Source organism: Macaca thibetana, chromosome 8 (genome assembly GCF_024542745.1).
Source record: "Macaca thibetana thibetana isolate TM-01 chromosome 8, ASM2454274v1, whole genome shotgun sequence".
Lineage (NCBI taxonomy): Eukaryota > Metazoa > Chordata > Mammalia > Primates > Cercopithecidae > Macaca > Macaca thibetana.
The window spans coordinates 12126702-12146352 of NC_065585.1; the positions used below are offsets into that span (position 1 = coordinate 12126702).

The following is a 19651-nucleotide window of genomic DNA, read 5'->3' on the forward strand; positions in this document are numbered from 1 at the left end:
GTCATATTTGTGAATCCTAATCCAATAGGACCAGTGTCCTTATAAGAAGGGGGGGATCAGGACACAGGTACAGAGGGAAGGCCACAAAAAGACACAAGGAAGAGAAGAGGAACATCTAAAAGCCAAGGAGAGGAGCTTCTGAAGGAACCAGTCCTGCAACACTCTGATCTTGGACTTCTGTCTCTAGAATTTTGAGAAAAATCTCTCTGCTGTTTAAGTCACGCAGCTTGCAGTGCTTTGCTATAGCAGCCTGAGTAAACTACTAAATCCCATTCATAGAGAAGGAAACTGAAGGTCACAAAAGGTGAGGACACTTCTCCCACATTGCAGAGTGAGCAGGTGTCAGGGATGGCAGCTCCCTGCAGACCTGGAGCCCATCTCATGGTACCACACAGCCTTCCAGCTCCCAGTTCTGGCCCACGGCTTATTCCAGAAAAGCATTCTGGGTCCTTGGCATCCCTTGGGTGCTCTGTGACTGGACCCATCTTGGTAACACAGAGCTAGAGTTTAGTATGCACTTACTAAGAGCCAGGCACTGTGCCGGGTGTTTACAATGAGGCCTCACATAGTTCCATGAAGTTGGCAGATTCTTATTATCCACATTTTACAGATGAAGAGGCAGAGGCTTCGACATGTTAAATGGCTTGCCTGAGATCACACAGCTAGGAGGTAGCAGAGCTGAGGGTTTGGAAGTAGGCTGACCCTATTACATTAGAATCATGTGTCTGAGCTGGGGATCTGAGGCCCCACTTCAGGCCATGGGATATGCAGGCACCCGGTAACTCATGCTCCATCCAAGGTCCTGTGTCCTTGTGACATCACCACTCCACGTATGATGGTCTCAGACAGACACACAGATGTTTCTACAAAGAGGTCCCCTCACAAGAGCAAACACTGCCTGGGGATCTGCCCCCATAAGTGCTGTGCTAAAGGCTCTCGCCTAGAGTGTATCATTTGATCTTCCACCCAAGGAGGTAGAATCTATGGTGAACATAAGCACCCCACTCTACAGCTGTGAAAGCAGAGGTGTAGAGCAGTGGAGTCACTCATTGAAACGCCTTACAGAGAGGAAGGGGCTGACCTGGAGTCTCTTCCTCTGTGACATTCCAGCTCAGATGTCACCACTTGCTGGTTGTGGATTCTTCAAATATGAGGTCTTTTTAAATGCCACAGAGAAAGACCAGCTTGAGTGGTCTTGAGTTCATTTGTCCTCTTCTGTGGGACAGATCAGTGAAGGGGCCCTGTATCCCCTCCTAAAAGTACCCTGACTCATCTTTATTGGGTAGCTCACCAACAAGGGAAAAGGCCATTTGGCTTGTGGCTGCGAGGCAAGGGCAAGGCACAGAAGGAAGGGGCAGTCCTCAGCTCCTGCCTCAATGACAGCCACAGGAAGTGTCCAGGAGGCTGGCCCCTCCTGCGCAGGGCCTGTCACCTGGAGACCAGGTACCGCCCATCTGGACTGAGGCATCACTGCTCCTCCCCCAAGGTCAGGATGGAATCCGAACAGCCCAAGGCAGAAAAAGCCAAACTCTCTGTTACTGGGAAATGCCCTAAGGAGAAAGAGCACTGGCTCTGGAACACAGCGACAGGGATGAGCCTCCACTCTGCCCAGCTGAATATGCTTACGTGACTCACTTAGCCTCTCTTAGCCCCAGGTCTGCACCTTTAAGATAAGGGTAAATATATCACGCTACATTTTTCTGTCGATCAGTTGACTGATTGATCGATCTATTAATCTATCTGTCCTCCTAGAGTGGATGTCAAGACCAATAAAATCGCAGATATAAAAGTGCTCTTTAAACTGCAAACAACTTCCACAATCTTCTTCTTGACACTGTGAAAAAAACACACACTCATGGTCACCACTCACTTGTTCTAGCCATGAGCTCTGAGGACCAACTGACCAAGTCCACACATCACTCACTAGCTGAGTAACCTTAGGCAAATCACCTAACCTCAGCTCAGCAGGCCACAGAGGAGGAGACCGGACTCTGCTGGCCACAGTGGGGACATTGGATTTCTAATGGGACAGTCTTCAGGGCAACCATAGCAAGTGCTTCTGAACTCACCACATTCTGAGGGATGAACACGTTGAGATACAAACAGTCTTCACTGACTCCAGGAGACGTGGATGTTCGGGTGCCTGGCTGCCAGCAGCTGGCCCTGCAGATACAGACTGGGTGACTTCCAAGACATGCTCCATCACTACCCCTCCCCACCCGCCACCATGATCAGAGCCCACTACCCCATTCCAAAGCCTGGCATCCCACCAGCTCTGCAGAAATTAGGCAGCCTCAGGAAATGGGAGTGGCAGTGAATGGAAGGAATGACAGAGTGCCCACCACTCTCTGGCCACTGGCCTGTGGAAGAACATTCCCCAGAGACAATGCATCAATTTAGAGAAGGCTGCTGATGCAACAGCTTGAGATAGAGAAGACGACGATGAAAACCACTCAGGACCTTGGCCCTTCTTTGCTCCAAGAGTGCAGACTCTCTTCTGGAGGGGGTGACCTACCTGCTTTCTACACCAGTACAGAGTCCTACAGTGCCAGTTTGAGCATCTCCCAGTATAAGAGCTGAGACTACAGCTGTGATCATGTCTAATGGCAGCACAATGGTCATCTACCCAATGAGTGACTTGGCTCATCACCCAATCCTCACTAGCCCTGGACTACAATGACCCAAGCTCTCAACTACTCTCCACTCAAAACCTATGTGACTCTATCACTTCATCTGTCAAATGGGTACATCCTAACATGGTAAGGCACTTTAATTCATGCATATTTGTTATTTTTGCTTCCCAGCAGTGGAGCAGATGGAAATCCATGCCTTTCCACTCCCACAGCCACCATCCTAGCTGAAGTCCTTATCATCCTTTTCCTGGAGTACTTCAAGAGCCTCCTAGCTCATCACTCTATCTGGTAATGGGCCCATGGACCTGCTCAGCAGCCAGCCATGGTGGTAGTGGGTATGGGGGGTATAGCTGCCTGAGGATAGAGCCATGGGGTACCTGTTGGGAAGGAGATTCAGGTGGGAAGGAGAAGAGCAGCAGTAATAAGTGCTGTTTTCACAGGTACTCTGAGTATGCTTTAATTAGAAAAAAATCATAATATGGTTCTTCAATATGCTTGCTATTTAAAGTGATATACACATGGAAAAGAGGAAAATGAAATTTTCAATGAGGAAAGGATACGGGTGCTTTAAAAAAACTTGCAATTTTGTTCCTAGTGGGAAAATTTTCATTAGCTCATTTACTTTTCCTTCAATGCTATGTCTCCCAGCTTCATTAAGATCAGATGTGGCCAGGAAGCAGAGCTTGGCCACTGCAATACCAGTGCAAGTGATGTGTGAACCCTACTTCCAAGCTTATTCCATGGGAACTTCTCCTGTCAATTCTTTCACAGCCTCTCTTCCTGGATCAATATCTGGGGGACCTTGGAAGATTCATGCTGAAGAAGTCAGAGCCTCCATCAGCCTGGGTCCCTGAATCACTGCATGGAGCAGCGCATACAGGCCCCTCCATCACCAGATGCGCTTTACATGAGCAAAACAGTGTTAAGTCACTGATACGAGGAGTTTATCTGTCACAGCACTTAATGATACCTTAGCTAATATATTCCATCCTCCATACATTGCTTTATCCACAATGCACTGCTCTGCTACTGAGTCCCAGTTAGATAGATTAGAATGGAGAAGATTTCTCTGAGTATTTACCAAGATGTGCTCCACTCAACCCATACCTTGGCTTGCTGGCATCCCAGGAGCCTGTCCAGTTCAAGGGCTCTGGTGCCCGGAAGCGCCTCTCTGCCAGGGGCGGGGCAGCATATGGAACTCCAAGGAACTGGTCCACTTGCTTCCATGAGGTGCCCACCTGAATGGCCTGGGACCTGCCCAGCAGGCGGCCATGGGTGACAATGAGCACAGAAGGTACAGATGCCTCATAGCTGAGCAGAGAGATTCCTATTGGGAAAGAGAAAGGGGTGAGGAAGGGGAGAGGCCTCAGTGAGTGCTCTCTCCACTGGCATTCTGAATGTGCTTTCAGCAAAAGAAAAATCACTGCTTTTTGTACCTTGAAAATGTCAGCCATTTATTCAGACCCCTACAGCTTAAATCCAGTCAGGTTTTCAATGTAAATAAACAAACAAAAAATTGGCAAAGATAGCTGATCTTTATTAGGTACCAAAATGCACAGTATGCAGTGCTAATCCCTTCTATACATGGGTCCAGGTCCAGCACCCCTTACCAGCACCCTGGGGCCTTTTGAAAGAACAGAGAAGCAAACAGCACCCAATCCCCTAGGGAGGCCTGGAGTGCGGCCCCACCTTTAAACACAGCCATCATTTTTTGTGGTGAGATGTGTGGGTTACTCATCCTGAGAGAGATGAGTAAAGAATAGAATTTCTTCAGCCACCCCGTGTCAGATTTTGCCGCCAAATGAGTTAGCTGCAAACTTATCAAAAAAAAAAGAAAAAAAAAACACTTTTAGGACTTTTGGATTTCAGAATTGCAGCGTAGGGCTCTCAGGCCCACATTTACATTTCATTAGTGAGGGAATAGATGTAGAGGTGGAGGCCTAGGGCCTGCTAGGATCACAGATGATATAGGGTGATGTAGGATTCAAAGCCACACCTTTCTCAACCCCAGCTCTGACCACACCCCATGCGCAAAAGGTTGGGAGCAGTTCAGAGCTTTGCCTCTCTCTGCGTCACGGGTGACCTGGGTGCCCCAGCCTGCGAGGCCATCCCGCCCATTTTTTCATGTCCAAATCCCTCCTTGTCCACAAGGCCAACACTGGTGCCACCTGCCATGCTTCCCACCCCGCTCCGTGCAACACTAATCGCCAGCGACATTCATCGGTTTTTCTGTAGCCCTATCTGGTTTCCTTGATGACATTTTCTTTCATTCATTGGTTGATCCGGTAAACTTTTGTTGGGCCCAGGCTCAGTGCCAAGTACTGTTTTCAGGAACTTAAGACAGGCCTGTCTGATGCCACACAGGACTCAAAGCCTTGCACAAACGAAGCAGTGAACACTCATGGAGAGATACTTCAAGTGTGTGTGAGAAGTCTCTTATTTCTGACACGTAGATTTGGTCTGCTCAATTCCACTCTCGGCTGATTGAAAGACAAAACCTTTTTGCTTTCTCTGCAGCTCCTTCTATAAAAATATGTATCTATTGCAGTGGTGACTAAACAAGACAGTGCAGAGAGGAGGCAGACAGACCTGCAGACAGACCAAGAGGTGGACAGGCAGACAGAAGTCCATCTACTCTGCAGGAGCTTTGTATCATATAGAGATTCTTAACTGGAAGTAATTTTGCCCACAGGGGACATTTGACGACATCTGGAGACATTTTTGGCTGTCACAGGGGTCAGGGAGAGATGCCACTGACATCTGGTGGGAGAGGCCAGGGCTGTTGTTACACATCCTACAGTAGGCAGGACAACTACTGCTCCCACACATATACAACAAAGAATGCTTCAGCCCCAAATGTCAGCAGGTTCTGAGGTTGAGAAGCCTGGGTATCATGTCTGTCCTTGACTTCCAGGTCACTGAGTGTCACCATGGTGAATTGGTTAAGGAGTCAAGCAGATCTGGGTTTTATGCTTATGGAACAGCTAGTTATTGGAAAAATTTTACAGTCTTTCTGCCTATGAAATGGGAACAACAGTGTCTCCTACAACACAACAATGTCAGGAATAAATAATAATACCTGTAATGTTCCAAGCCCAGTGCCTGAAAAATGGCAGAAATCCAACACATAAGTAAATGAATGAATGAATGAGTGGAAGGAAAAAAGGAAGGAATTGGTGGGGGTGGGGGGACATAGGGAGAGAAAAAAAAGAGAAAGAAGAAAAAAAGAGCAAATGAAGCCTTCTCTGTTGCAGAAACATTGGAATATGAGTTAGAACTCAAAATGGAAACTTGGGCTGGAAAGGAACAGTTGCTGTTTTTTAATCTGACTTTAATCACAAATCAAGGCTGATGTTACTCCCACAGTTCCTCCTCGCAAAACTTCCTGTCACAATCATAAATCAAGGGGTCTTGGGCAAGCACTCAGGACTGTGGCTGCTGAAGTGCTGGAACCTCATTCTACTATGCAGCAAACAACCACATTTTATGTACGTGGCATCATCCACAGGCGGGAGCAAAGCCAGAACAAATATAAAGGCTGAAGAATTTCTGGGGAATGCAGGCCTGCTTTCCCATGGCAGTGGTATTCAGTCTTCCCTTCAGAGGCTGCCCAGTGAAGCTCCAACTCAATGAGATCAAACATGGGGAAAATGTTAGATGTGAGGTTATCTCTTTCAAATTCTTTAGCAGAAACGATAGATTCTTTCTAGAATACCCACAGAGGCCGCGTGACTACCTGGGTTAAGAAAATTATCTGTGGCCATGTGTATCAGCTGGAAACAAATAATGCCTGCGTGAAAGTTGAGACACCTGTAGATGCGTATGTGCACACATCTTCTTTTGGAAGTGAGCATTTCCTATTGAGTTTTAGTCATGCTGAAGTAATAGAGAAGCAGTCTAATTTGTGTTTTACAGAACTCAAACCTCAATTTAAGTCATTTTTCAGCAGAACTACCACACAGATTGGCTACACTGTTGTGAAATATAGTGTTAAAATCTATAATCCCAGCACTTTGGGAGGCCGAGACGGTTGGATCCCTTGAAGCCAGGAGTTCAAGACCAGCCTGGCCAGCATGGCAAAACCCTATCTCTATTAAAAATACAAAAATTAGCTGGGCATCATGGCATGCATCTGTATTCCCAGCAAGGCATGAGAATTGCTTGAACCCGGGAGGCAGAGGTTGCAGTGACCTGAGATTGTGCAACTGCACTCCAGCCTGAGTGACAGAATGAGACTCTGTCTCAGAAAAAAATCTACATAGCTTGACTAAATAATATAAATGTCCAGATAAAGAGAGGAAAGACTTGCGATTGAAGGCCTGACAGCTCATCACATGGCAATCAAGGCATTCTCAGGTCTGGAAGACACTCTTGTGGTCTGAAGGCTAAGGTTGAGGAGGGGGCGGAAGAGGAAGATATCTCTGGCATCAAGACAGAACCAAAGGACTGTCAATGCTCTAGGACAGCATGGGGCCAAATCTGCTGCTACTTAGTTTTGTAAATAAAGTTTTATTGGAACAGTCACATCTACTGGCTTACATGTTGTTTATTGCTGCTTTTATGCTACAATAGCAGCTGATTAGTGTTAACAGAAAAGTATGGTTGTAGAACCTTGCTCTAGAAGACAAGATGGCAGATGTAGCTAACAACTTAGCAGTCATTAATTTCATTCAATAAACATGTCTAGTTGGGGAGGGGCTCCCCCCAGATGCCCAGTCCCTGTTTCCTGTTCTACAACTCTTAGCGGTCTTACTTAGTGATGGATCTATGGCTGCTCCCTCTTGCCTTGCCTGGAGCCCCAGAACCAACACAGTATCTGACATGTGTTTTAAAACTAAACTCAGCTGGAACAGCTTCTCTCTCCAAAGTGTTTATGATGCGATAGTTAGGCTGCATGGCTTTGTGGGAGAGGATTGCATGTTAAGATAGGTGATCTGGCACGAAGTTCCAGCTCCATCATCACTAGCTGTGTGAAATCACAGAGTTAACTTAAATTCTCTGGGCTACAGCCTTCTGATTTCTAAGACAGAGATAAAGCCCTTATCCTGCCACCACACAGGATTAGTGTGAGGACCAAATGAGATAAGGCCGGTGAAAGATCTCTCTAAACTATAAAACCATAATAAAAAGTGGGCTCTTTAGTTATTTTACTAAGAAACTCCTCAAAACCAAGATGGCTCTATAACTCAAAGGAATAAATGAACAAAAGTGATACAGAAGTAGGAATTTTTTCTACCTTCCTTCAGTCTACCTCAGGTGAGTGCCACCTAGCCCAGAACTTCGGCCAACAAAAGCCACTGTCCTCCAATTCACCATGTGTTTAAATAGTCCCTTCCAGCCAGGCCCAGTTTCCCAGGATGGCTGCAAAGGCATAGGCTTGGGCTTACCTGGCTTCCGGTAGATGTGGGTGGCCTCTTCACGAAGCAGAAGTCGGCAGTTCTGGCCCTGCAGACTATATGTGCAGCTGTGAGTATCAGCATAGAACATACATCTCACAGCCCCAGGTTGGGTCTGCAGAGTGGTGATGAGACAGTCCTCATGTTGGGAACATTCTGCAGAGAAGAGGGAGAAGAGTGATGCTTGAGCCTCAGAGATGTTACTTCACTCATGCATCCATCCAGTCATCCATCCAACCATCCACTCATCCACCCTTCCATCCATCCATCCTACTATCCAATCATGCACCCATGAATCTATCCATCTATCTATCCATTCATCCATCCACCCACCCACTCATCTACTCTTCCATCCATCTATCCTTTCATCCAATCATGCATCCATGAATCCATGAATCCGTGAATCCATTCATCAGCCATGCAATCACTCATTTATTTGAGCACTACAATAAATCCTAAGCATTGTACCAGGGGATGGAAATAAAATGGTAGCAATGGGAAATCCAACCCTCTGATCAATCTACTTTCCATGCAGCATTAAGGTCTTTTTTGTTTATTTAATTTATAAATGTGCTCTTGTTATTTCCCTGCTTAATATATCTCCATGGCTCCTCATGGGCTTAAGAATTATCTCAAACAAGGGTCTCCATACTCCAGGCTTTATCTTCAGCCCTGTCTTCCTCTTCTGTCCTTCAATGCCTCCTCAGCTGGCACCATACCGACTGTTCCACCAGGGACCATGCCCTTTCCCACGCATGTCAAGTTCTGCACTAGACAATTTAAACTATATGACACTCAGTCCTAAGAACAGTTCTGAAAAAGTGCTGTTTCATTTGATTGGTCAGGTTGTTGACAGCCTAATGGCCCTATTTATACCTCAATTTCTGTGAATGGTACCACCCAGACATGTGCAGTGCATAACCTGCATATCTGTACATGGTGGTCCAATCTGCAAGATATCCATAGCTTTGTGATTATTATTATCCAACCTTGCAGAGAAGGAGATTCATGGAATTCATAGAACCTCAGAGGGGGTTAGAATCTTGGCAAGGGTATAAATGTTATCTGATGTCTGCCTCTTTCAGAAGCTAAAATTCTTTGTAGAACATTCCCATCAAGTGGTTACCTAGCTTTTGTTTAAATACCACCAATGACCAAAAACTCTCTAAAGGAATTATGCATCTGTGGGCAACTTTGCCTATTAAAAAGTTATTCAACTGCATTGAAAAATGTCTCCTAAAATTTGAGTTTTACCAAAACAGTAGCTCTTAGCTGTGTCCCACTGGCCAGACAAGTGTACTTCCTCCTCACCACAACAGCCCACCTGCTATCTGGGGTCAGCTGCCAGAGCTGCCATGCATGTGCATCTTTTCTTCCTCAGACTAACCCACTAGATCCTTCTTCTGATCTTCCTCTGACCTGGGTTTATGTCCCTGCTCTTCTGGCTGGCATATTCCCTTGGAGACCTTGGCTGCCCTGTGGAGTAATGAGGAAACTTCACCCAGGTCTTCTTCCCCAGGTTAATCCCTTACTTCCAAGCATCCCAGGTTATTGTGGTGTCTCGTGTGTTTTTCTAAGGTGAGGATCTTGAGCAGCACTTGCGTGAGGTTTTGTCCCACCCTACCTGGGGGTTGGAAACTCCCCTTACCCGACAAACAGAGGTCTCGGACAGCAGAGAAATTGCTGGTGGCAGCAGTGCTGACATGGGCAACATCAAAGTGCCTAATGGATGGATCAACAACCACTGAAGAGAGGGCCAGGGACTGCCACGAGTCCAGAGAGACTAGGAGAGAAGGCAAGGGACAGTTACATGCAGTTGTCACCTGGTGAGTAATAAAGACGGCCGTGTATTACCCAATATCCCCAAAGGCAGCCTCAGGGGCATTCTCCTCGTAGTCTCCATTCCTGTGCAATCCTATAGCTTGATCCATCTTTCTATTCTACAAATAAGTGTTCATTACATTATTTATGAGCCAAACTCTGTGCTCAAGCCTAGGAATACAAAGGTTGAAAACAGAATGAAACAAACAGAAAGCATGGCTATTTCTATTAAGCAGCTCATAGCAGAATAGGAGAGAAGTTGAGAAGAAAAGAAAAATGTTATGATATAATTGTTACAAAGCAACAGAATAATACAAGGTAATAACGATACTAACAGACATACCAGGTTAATCATGTGGTACTATGTTCAGGTCTTTACAGACACTACATCAGTTGCTATCAGTTGCTTTCTGTAGGGGACACTGTGGGGTGCCATTCAGACCCCCTGCAGGACTGAGACCCCACCGCAGGACCAAGGCTCTCATTGCCCCAACTGTTGTTAAGCTGATGGCTGGCAGCTCCCAACTGAGTCTCTCTCCAGGAATTGCCTTTGATCTAAGAGAACTGCCTCCCCTTCCCCAGAGATAGCCTGCATCCCAACACTGTCCATGTGGGTAGACAAAGGTTTGGACCCCCAGCCTCAAGATGGAACAAATCTGAAGGGCCAGCCTAACTTTAGAGCTCACTGGAAGATCAGTGGGGCGATCATTTGATTTGCATCAAAGTTCTTCTTCCTCTGGCCAATCCTGCCCCTCACTTCCTTCTATATCCCAAGCACACCCTGCACCAAGCTTCTGCATGCAAATCTCCATCTGAGAGTCTGTTTCTCAGAAAACCCCAGTGAAGACATCTTCCTTTAAATATGAAGAAAATAAGACACAAGAGGTTAAAATGACCAGCTTGTGAGGGCACTGTTCCTGCTCAGTGGGACAGGATTGGAGCTGGCCTTTCTATCTAGTGAAGTTTGCACCCTTCAACTGCTCTCCGGTGCTGCCTCCCCAGTCCTGTATATAGGACATGGCTGTCTCAGCACAGGGGAGGGAAGCACAGGTGTAGCAGCCACAGAGATGGCTTGGGCAGAGGTGACGAGGTGAGCTCGTCCCATCTGGTGCAAGGGCCATGCCTAGAGCCAGACTGAGTGAGGGGGATTCTGAAGAGTGGGCTTAAGTTTCCACTTAAGTTTCCACTGAGACAAAGGACTGTGAGTCTAGTCAATGGACGTATCATACTTTCCACAAATAACACTGAAGAGTCTGAAAGGCTGCCTCCCAAGATAGGCTTCCATGATTATTCGGAAGCGCTGATTCCAGAACACCCCTGGAGAGATGTTCAGTGGGGCATCAGTGATCATTAATAAAGAAAATCTCTCTCTCTCTCTAACATACACACACTTTCTTGCTTGCTTTTGTGTTTTCTTCTTTCCTGTTTTCTTGCTTCTTTTCCCAGAAGACCACAGTAGTGTGTCCTTTAATAAATATTTGGTAGCATTTGCCTTGTGTTAGCAGAACACTATGGCGATCTCGAGCATAGCATTTTGAAGGTTACAAACCATATTCACTTCATCATCATGTTTGATCCTGACAGCACCCAAATGAGGGGTTGGGTAGGGGCTCTAGTGCCTCTTTCACAGATGAGGAGTCAGAAACTCAGAGAAGTTATATGACATTTTTCAGAACACGGAGCTGGAAAATAACTAGGCCAGAACAGAATCAGACATCTTGGCTCTAAGTCAATGCTCCTTTTATCCCATCTGAGTTTCCTATGTAGCTGAGCACCTTTTCCAGAACGTGATCCCCAGGTATGAAAGGGTCTTTGCCTTTGATAACACCATTCTCTTAGCTATACAGGGAAGCTTCTAATTTTTATCTTAAACCTGTCTTTGACAACCAGCACACTGGTGGAGAGTTCACTAAAATTAGACTGGTAAATAAAGCAGCAAAACAATCTAGTGCCACATTTTGGTTGCTCAGGCTGCTATAACAGAATACCATAGACTGGGTGGCTTAAACAACAAACATTTATTTCTCACAGTTTTGGAGGCTGAAAGTTTGAAAGCGGGGACCAATATGATTGGGTTCTTCGTGGGGGCCCTCTTTCTGGTTGATGGATAGCTGTCTTCTTGCTGTATCATCACATGGCAGAGAGCAGAAAGAGCAAGCGAGCCCTCTGTTGCCTCTTCTTAGAAGGGCACCGACCCCGTCATGAAGGCTTTCCACCCTGATCAGACCCAAAGGCCCCACCTTTTAACAACATCCCACTGGAGGTTAGGGTTTCAACATATAAATTTGAAGAGGATGCAAGCATTCAGTCTATGACCTGTCTATACTTTTTTACATAAAAACAAGAAAGAAAAAATAAGAGAGAGAAAAGATTTATCCAGAGAAGTTGCCAAATAATGTAACCAGTTTCACACGGGCCTGGCAAGAGGAAGGTAAACCTCCATACTCTGTCCTGGAGCAGTGGGTACCATCCTAACACTCAGGAGCTGAGTCTTCCTGAACTTGGGACCTGGCTTGACTGCAAGAGATGCTGGGTTTTCATTTTCTTAAGCATCCTCCACATGTTGCTATTTTCATGGTCAATATAAGGGGCATTTTTGCAATGGCACCAAACTGAGCTGCATATTTTTAGAGAGTGAGAACACTGCAATTTTAGAGAAGCTCTATGAAAGGGTTTTAGGGATAGACTCACCAATTATGGTCTTAAAATGGAAGCTTTGGCCACACTCCGTGTTTAGGTTGATGTCTGGCAGAAAGCACTATAATTAAAGAGTGAATTTCAACTCCGAGTGAAAGCCAGTTCATCTGTCACCATTCCAGGGCCCGGAGCCAAGTCCTGCCATGCCCTCCACCTGCCACTGTCCCCAGGCCTGCATGAACCCCTGGAGGAGCCACTGCTTTTGTGCAGAATCCAACATCTGGGAGGTCCACAAGCATCTCATGAAAATTCTGAGAACAAACTCTTTGTGGAGGCAGAATGATGATGAAGCAGGAAAGTTGGGGCTCTTGGTAGCATTTTGTGAGAGTTTACTATTTGCTAGGAACTTGCAACACTGCTGCATTTAGTATTCATGATAACCAATGAGGTGGGTACTGTCACTGTCCAAGTTTACAGACAAGGAAACAGACGGTCCAGTAATACACCCTTTTGCTTAGCCAATCGGCTTAGCCAGTGTTAGCATGGCTAATTAAGTGGGTGCCAGCTAGGGCTGGAGCCAGCTCTTGCAGGTACAGAACCCAGAGTTAGTACATCACAGACTTCCCCTCCAGAGGAATGAGGTGGTAGCAGCTTCCAAGCTCACCCAAAGTGTCTTTTCCTAAAAAGCAGAGTCTATGGTTTATTGATTCATTTTTATTTTTTTCATTTTTCTATTTTTAGTTCATAGATTGCAATGCTAGTGTCATTTATTTTAAAATATAATCTCTCCTTTAATTCAAAATGTATGCTTATTGCATCATAAGTACTTATCTATAAGGGAATTTATTTTGGTGGGTGTTTCTCCTTTTCCATAAATCTCTTTGCAGATCCTGGCTCTACCCCCATCCCGCTTAAACCATAGTCACTCTGTATTTTATCATCAAATGATGAAAGTCTCTCCACATTATTTTGTTTTGTAAAATATCTCCTTGGATATTCATTCTTTTGGATAAAATCTACCATTTCAATGTTCGAGAAAACTCCATTAGGTTGTTACTTGGAATGATCTCAAAGTTAAACACTAATTTTGAGAGAAAAAATTTTAATTTGAATGTTCTTTAATAGCATTCTTAATATTTGATGCCATTAAAAATAGAATGTGGTATTATTCCATTACATTTTCAAAATGGTTATTGTTGACAGAGAAAAGCTATTTAGTTATGTGTTTATATTTTCTAACAGGACACCTTACTAAACTCACCATCAATAAAACTCACAGATGTGGGTGAGACAAAACTGGTTCAAGATATTCTATCCTCTTAGTGGGGTATGGGCCCCCTTTATTGACCCGGAGTGGCCACCTAGACTGCTTTGTCTAAAGATTCGACTAGAAGATTCCTAGTTCTCTGTCACAATACTTCAGGCTCCCTTGACACTACTTTCCTTAAAAAAAAAAAAAAAAAAAGAAGAAGAAGAACTTCTAAATTAGACATCTTTCCAATAAATATCTCATTAATATATGCCTACGCCTTTAATTGTCTTTAATTCCATCATAAAAATTATAAACTCAAGTCCTGTTTTTATAGTCTAAAATTATAAAGTTCTATCCTTGTCTAAAATTATAAGTTTGAGTTCCATCCTAAAACAAATCCTGATCAGGGTAGAGTCCCAAATATAATTTAGACTTGAGTTCTCCAAAAATGAAGCTAACACTAAAACTCTGCATCCACTAAAATACTCAATCTGGTCTAATTCTAGTTTTTGTTTGTCTATCTGGCTATATTTTTGGTCTATGTAACAATATTTGGCCCAAGAAAAATTAAAGACTTTAATGGGCACAACAAAAGCCTTGTAAAAATTCTCCAAACTAATTGATCTACATATTCAATGGAAACAAAAGGACTCCATAAACTTAAAAAAAAATTAAAAACACATAAAAAAACGTACAAAGTCAACTCTTGTGTTTTCTTCCATCCCCGTCTCTCCTCCCCCTTCTCCCAGTCTTACTCCTCCTTCCAGCTCCACTCCAGTCCCATGACATTTCAGATTTAGCATAAAAATAAAGTACATAATTTTAAAGGCCTAAATTTAAAAGGCTCTGTCTTTTAAACTCTGCCTGCTTTACTAAACTCTTGCAATAAAAAATAAACCATCCCAAACTAAAACAACAAATCACCAGACAGCCAACTTCCAGTCAACACTCCAACAAACATCTCCCTGGGTGACAGGAGTTTACTTAAAAAAAATTAACATGAAAATGGCCAAAATAAAATTCTCAAACTTTAAAATGAGCCAGGTTTTCTGAGATTCCAACCAACTACAGGTTATGGCCCATTCTAATACACATTTTAAAACCACAGGCCAAATCACATTAAAAAATTCAAGACTGAAATCATGATTCAAAACACCTACAACTAAAAAATTAACATTTCGTCTTTTAAATTATTTGTCTATCTAGTTTTTCCTGTTTAAGTCTACCGACTTTTCTACTAATATCAAAATAAAACTGACTATGCATAATATTAATAGTCTCTTTGTTGCATGGTTACTTTGAAAACAGTACCAAAACTACGTTCCGGTCTAGCAAGTATATGCCTCCACAGGGCTGTAATTTGGGAACCTGTGATATTAACTAAGTCAGCTGTGTATATTTGTTCTTTCAATTGTGTATTCATTCAACAACTGTTTACAGGCCTCCTTTGACACTTCAGGACTGTACCTGACAGCCAAAGGTGGCAGCCTGGAAAAACAGTCTAAGAAGCCAAAACAAGACGATTCTTAACCGTCCATCGTAGTTCTCGAACTTGGGTGAGCATCAGATTCTCTTGAGAAATGTAACAAAAATTCCAAAGTCCAGGCCCAGTTTTCACGTCAAAGAGCCTGGGCCTCTGTAGTCTATTAACTTTCCTGGTGATTCTGACACACATCCAAGTTTGAAAATGACTGTGGTCTCTAAGATATCCTTTCTGGTTTTGGTTTTGTTTTGGCCATGGTTGCTGGAGACACAGCTTAGGCTAGTGAAGAGACAGTTCTGAGTTCTAAACCTCACTCAGCTTGACATGTTGTCCTCAGGCAAGTCCCCTAACTACTCTGAGCAACTCTAATCTTAAAGATCTTTGGGTTACGTATTGCCCTTGTTCATGATCTCTAATAAGCATAACGTCTCTCAGTAGATGACACATGGACCATTGCCTTTGTGGGGTAAATTAATCCATCAGCACCTTTGCTCTGAGGCCCTTGGATCCAGGCCTCAGGAAAGGAGTCCTTTTCCTCCAGCCCCACAGCATGGTGGTTAAAGGTCTTGGTGACTCTTTCAGTGAGCATGAGTAGCTCACCAGCAGGCCCTAAGACCTTGGAGGAGAATATGCCCTTGGAAGTAAGAGGCCCTGCCCCTTCCATGGGCAGAAGAGCAACAGTGGCCCTGAAGGAAGAAAGACTCATCAAGGTCACACAGCCTTTTTCCTCTGTTACCAGATAGACTAGCAATGAATGCTACTGTCTGTTTAGCAGGCTGGAAGTGCTTGAAAAGTCATGTAAAGATTATCTGGTTCCACCTAATGGTACTCCATTGAGATGAACAGTCCTAACCCTATTTTATAGGAGGGAAAAGTGAGGTTCACAGAGGGCCACTGACTTTGCCCAAGACCAAACAGCTGAAAGGCAGCAAGTCAGTATTTGCACCCAGGACAGCCCTATGTGGTGATATCCCCCTGCAAAACAGAGCTGCTGGGGGGACAGGGGCAGAGGAGAAGGAAGGGTCTGGGAGGGATGATGGGGCAGCAAAGAGGCAGGAGGCAGCTTGGGTCACCCCACAACCTGGAGGCAGCACGGCTGCAGCCTCCGCACGGGCGGGCCTCTGGGTGACATGGAGGCACTTCTATTCCTTTCTAGAAAGCACCATATCCCCTTTTTTAAAGCTTAATTTTTATTTTTAACTGACAAATTATAATTATACATATTTATGGGGTAGGTTATGATATGTGTATATGATGCAGAAGAATACTTTTTTGAGATCTATTGCACAGCACAGTGACTATAGTTAACATATTGCACATTTCAAAACTACTAAGAGAATCAATTTCAAATGTTCTCACCACAAAACAAAAAAGTATCTGAGGGATGGATACGTTCATTTGATTGATTTAATCATTCCACAATGATTCCCTTTTTTAATGGATACTAAGTAGAAAAAAAGTTATGCTAGAATATATTTGAAATTTTCCACTGATAGAGAATCATTTTTAATTCTCCTTTCTTCCCTCCTTCACTCTCTCCCTCCTTCCTTCCCTCCTTCCTTCCTCCCTCCTTCCTTTTTTATTTCCTTTATTCTCTTTGTTTTTTAATTTTTTCCTTTCCAGACATCAAAGGAGAAAATGTTTATTTCAAGGTTTGTTTTCAGCCATTAAAAATTGCCAAAAAGCCTTTCAGCTGGAATCACCATCTTCCAGTAATTAGCCAAAATGACAAACACAAAGGGAAAGAGGAGAGGCACCCGGTATGTTCTCCAGGCCTTTTGGAAAACATGGAGTTGTTCGTTTGGCCAGGTATAGGTGAGTCTGTAAGAAAGGTGATATTGTCAACATCAAGGGAATGGGCACTGTTTAAAAAGGAATGCCCCACAGGGGTTCCCATGGCAAAACTGGAAGAGTTTACAGTGTTCCCCAGTGTACTGCTGGCATTGTTGCAAATGAACAAGGGCATGAGTCTTGACAAGAGAATTAATGTGAGTATTGAGCACATTAAGCACTCTGGGAGTCAAGACAGCTTCCTGAAACACATGAAGGAAAATGATCAGAAAAAGAAGCCGAAGAGAAAGGTACCTGGGCTCAACTGAAACGCCAGCTTGCTCTACCCAGAGAAGCACACTGTGTGAGAACCAGTGGGAAGGGCCAGAGCTGCTGGAACCTATTCCCTGTGAGTTCATGGCATAGTAGGTGTTAAAATAAAAGACCTCGGACTGTAAAAATGTTTCTCTTCATTGAGTAGAAGTGTGATGTCCTCTCCCCCAAAGAAATATTTAAAGCGAATTTTAATTGTGTCTGAATTTATTGTGTAATGTCTTCGCTATTCAAATGTAATGTATTTCTTGCTGAAAGATGTGAAGTGGCTTATTGAGCAACAAATTAATTGCTTAGAAAGTGGCCAGATATTATTTATGAAATGTTTGTACTGGTTTAAAGATAGCCCCATTAAATCATCATGGAAGAAATAAAATAATTTACATTAAAAATTGCCAAAAAAATTACACATCACTGTGGGGCTACATGCACCCCGCAGGCAGAGGTCTGCCGCTCGCTGGCAGGTAACCACAGGTGAGCTTCTGCTCTGGCCATTGTCTTTCTCATTTGAAAAACAGGTGGAAAGTGCCTCCAAGCATTTTTGTATCAGATCCAAGGGCAGAAATGTCAAACAGTAGCAAATGTCTGACACTGTCTCCAAAGTTAAAATAATCACAGCCCCATCCCATTGAGTATATAAAAAGATCACATGACTTTCTTAGGACTCATCAAGGATAAAGATAACAGTGAGTCTAAGCTCCAAGGCATCCAAAAGCCTTCAGGATCCTCACCCTTCTTCTCGCAATCAAAACCAAGAGGAATTTCTCTCAGCTCCTCAGTACTCATCAAGTGATTGCTTCTGAATATGGAACAGCTGGGAAATAGAAGAGGCGGTTTCCACACCTGCACAGGCTGGCTGGGGTAAACCGTGACATTCTGAAACTTTCAGGCAGGAAAAGCCTTTCAGGCCCCAGAAAACCTTCATGATCCCTGTGATATGCAGAATAGAAGTGACTGGAAGCTGCCTTGGAGGCCTGTATGGACACAGGGCACTTGCTGGAAGGAAGAGCCCAGTGCACATCTCAGCCTGTCGTCATCGGACGGAGACCACATTGAGATATCCTGCTTTCTCACCAGAGACCATTATTCAAGTGAGAACCACATCATAGTGGCCTATATTTGTCCTTAACAGCATTTATCAAAGCCCAGATGTTCCTTTGATAACAGAAGGAAAAGAAGACAAAATAAAGATACTCTTGTAATTTTGTGATTATTTGCAGAATGAAAATGGGAGGAGAGCTGCTGGTTGGTTCAGCATTTCTCCAGGAGAAATTCTTTACACTTGCAGCAGACACCCCTAGGCCTCTTTTAACATTCAAAACCCTAGAAAAATACCCAGACATCGTGACCTCTCCATTCAGCCCCAAATACCTACTTTTGAGCTCTTCAGTGAGCACACTTTCATCTTTCACTCTGCAACTCAGTGCTTAGCAGAGGGGTGACAGTAGGTGTCATGGGTTGAACTGTGTGCCCCCAAAATTCATACACTGCAGTCCTAACCCCTAGGTCCTCAGGATGTGACCTTATTTGGGATATACTCTTAACAGACATAATCAAGTTAAAATGAGTTCATTAGAGTAGGCCTTAATCCAATGGTGGTCTGGCGTCCTTATTAAAAAGGGAAATTTTGACAGAGACACTTGCACAGAGGGAAGATGGAGTGAAGAGGTGCAAGGAGAGGGTGCCACCTACAAGCCAAGGGGAGAGGCTAGGGACAGATCCTTCCCACAGGGATCTTGGAAGGAATCAACCTTGTCTACACTTTGATCCCAGACTTGCAGCCTCCAGAGCTGTGGGAAAATGATGTCTGTTGTTGAAGCCACTCAGTTCGTGGTACTTCATTATGGCAGCTGCAGCCAAGTAACAGAATGAGTGTGCACTCGGTGAGAGCATCCACTCACTGATTCACAGAGGGCCTGCTCTGCCCCAGTGCTGCTCTCCAGCATAAAATGCTCATCATACTGATACTTCCCACCCTATCGCATGCACATATTCAAATGGCTCATAGGGTTGAAGTATCTCCTGTACGAAGCGGCGCAGACAGAATGCGATGTGCTCCATGTGCTGTCTCCTTGCATCCACATGCAGCTGTCCGATGTGGCTCTTCTGGTCACTCCTGTTCTAAGAGGTGGCATTGCACGTTTTAAGGAAGGACCACTCTGGGACACTGCCTGGCCAGATCCCAGCTCTACCTCCTGCCAGCTCTGTGACTTGGAGTAAATTATACTCTAAGTCTCAATTATTGGTCTTTTGTTTTAAATTGTGAACAGGAACAGTTTTACCACCTGAACTGTAAAGCAGAGCTTCTCATACAGCAAGAGTCACA

At 44.3% G+C, this 19651-nt stretch overlaps 1 protein-coding gene across 1 annotated transcript in view; it reads right to left on the minus strand.

Annotated features, from left to right (window-relative positions):
* The window catches only part of TG (thyroglobulin), a 273073-nt gene that overhangs the window by 117455 nt on the left and 135967 nt on the right, over positions 1 to 19651 (minus strand). Inside the window, exons 36-39 of the mRNA XM_050800313.1 lie at positions 9678 to 9812; positions 8021 to 8185; positions 3741 to 3960; positions 2070 to 2163 (exon numbers count right to left, since the gene is read on the minus strand). Coding sequence (XP_050656270.1) covers positions 2070 to 2163; positions 3741 to 3960; positions 8021 to 8185; positions 9678 to 9812 — 614 coding nt within the window. The remainder of the gene's footprint in view (positions 1 to 2069; positions 2164 to 3740; positions 3961 to 8020; positions 8186 to 9677; positions 9813 to 19651) is intronic.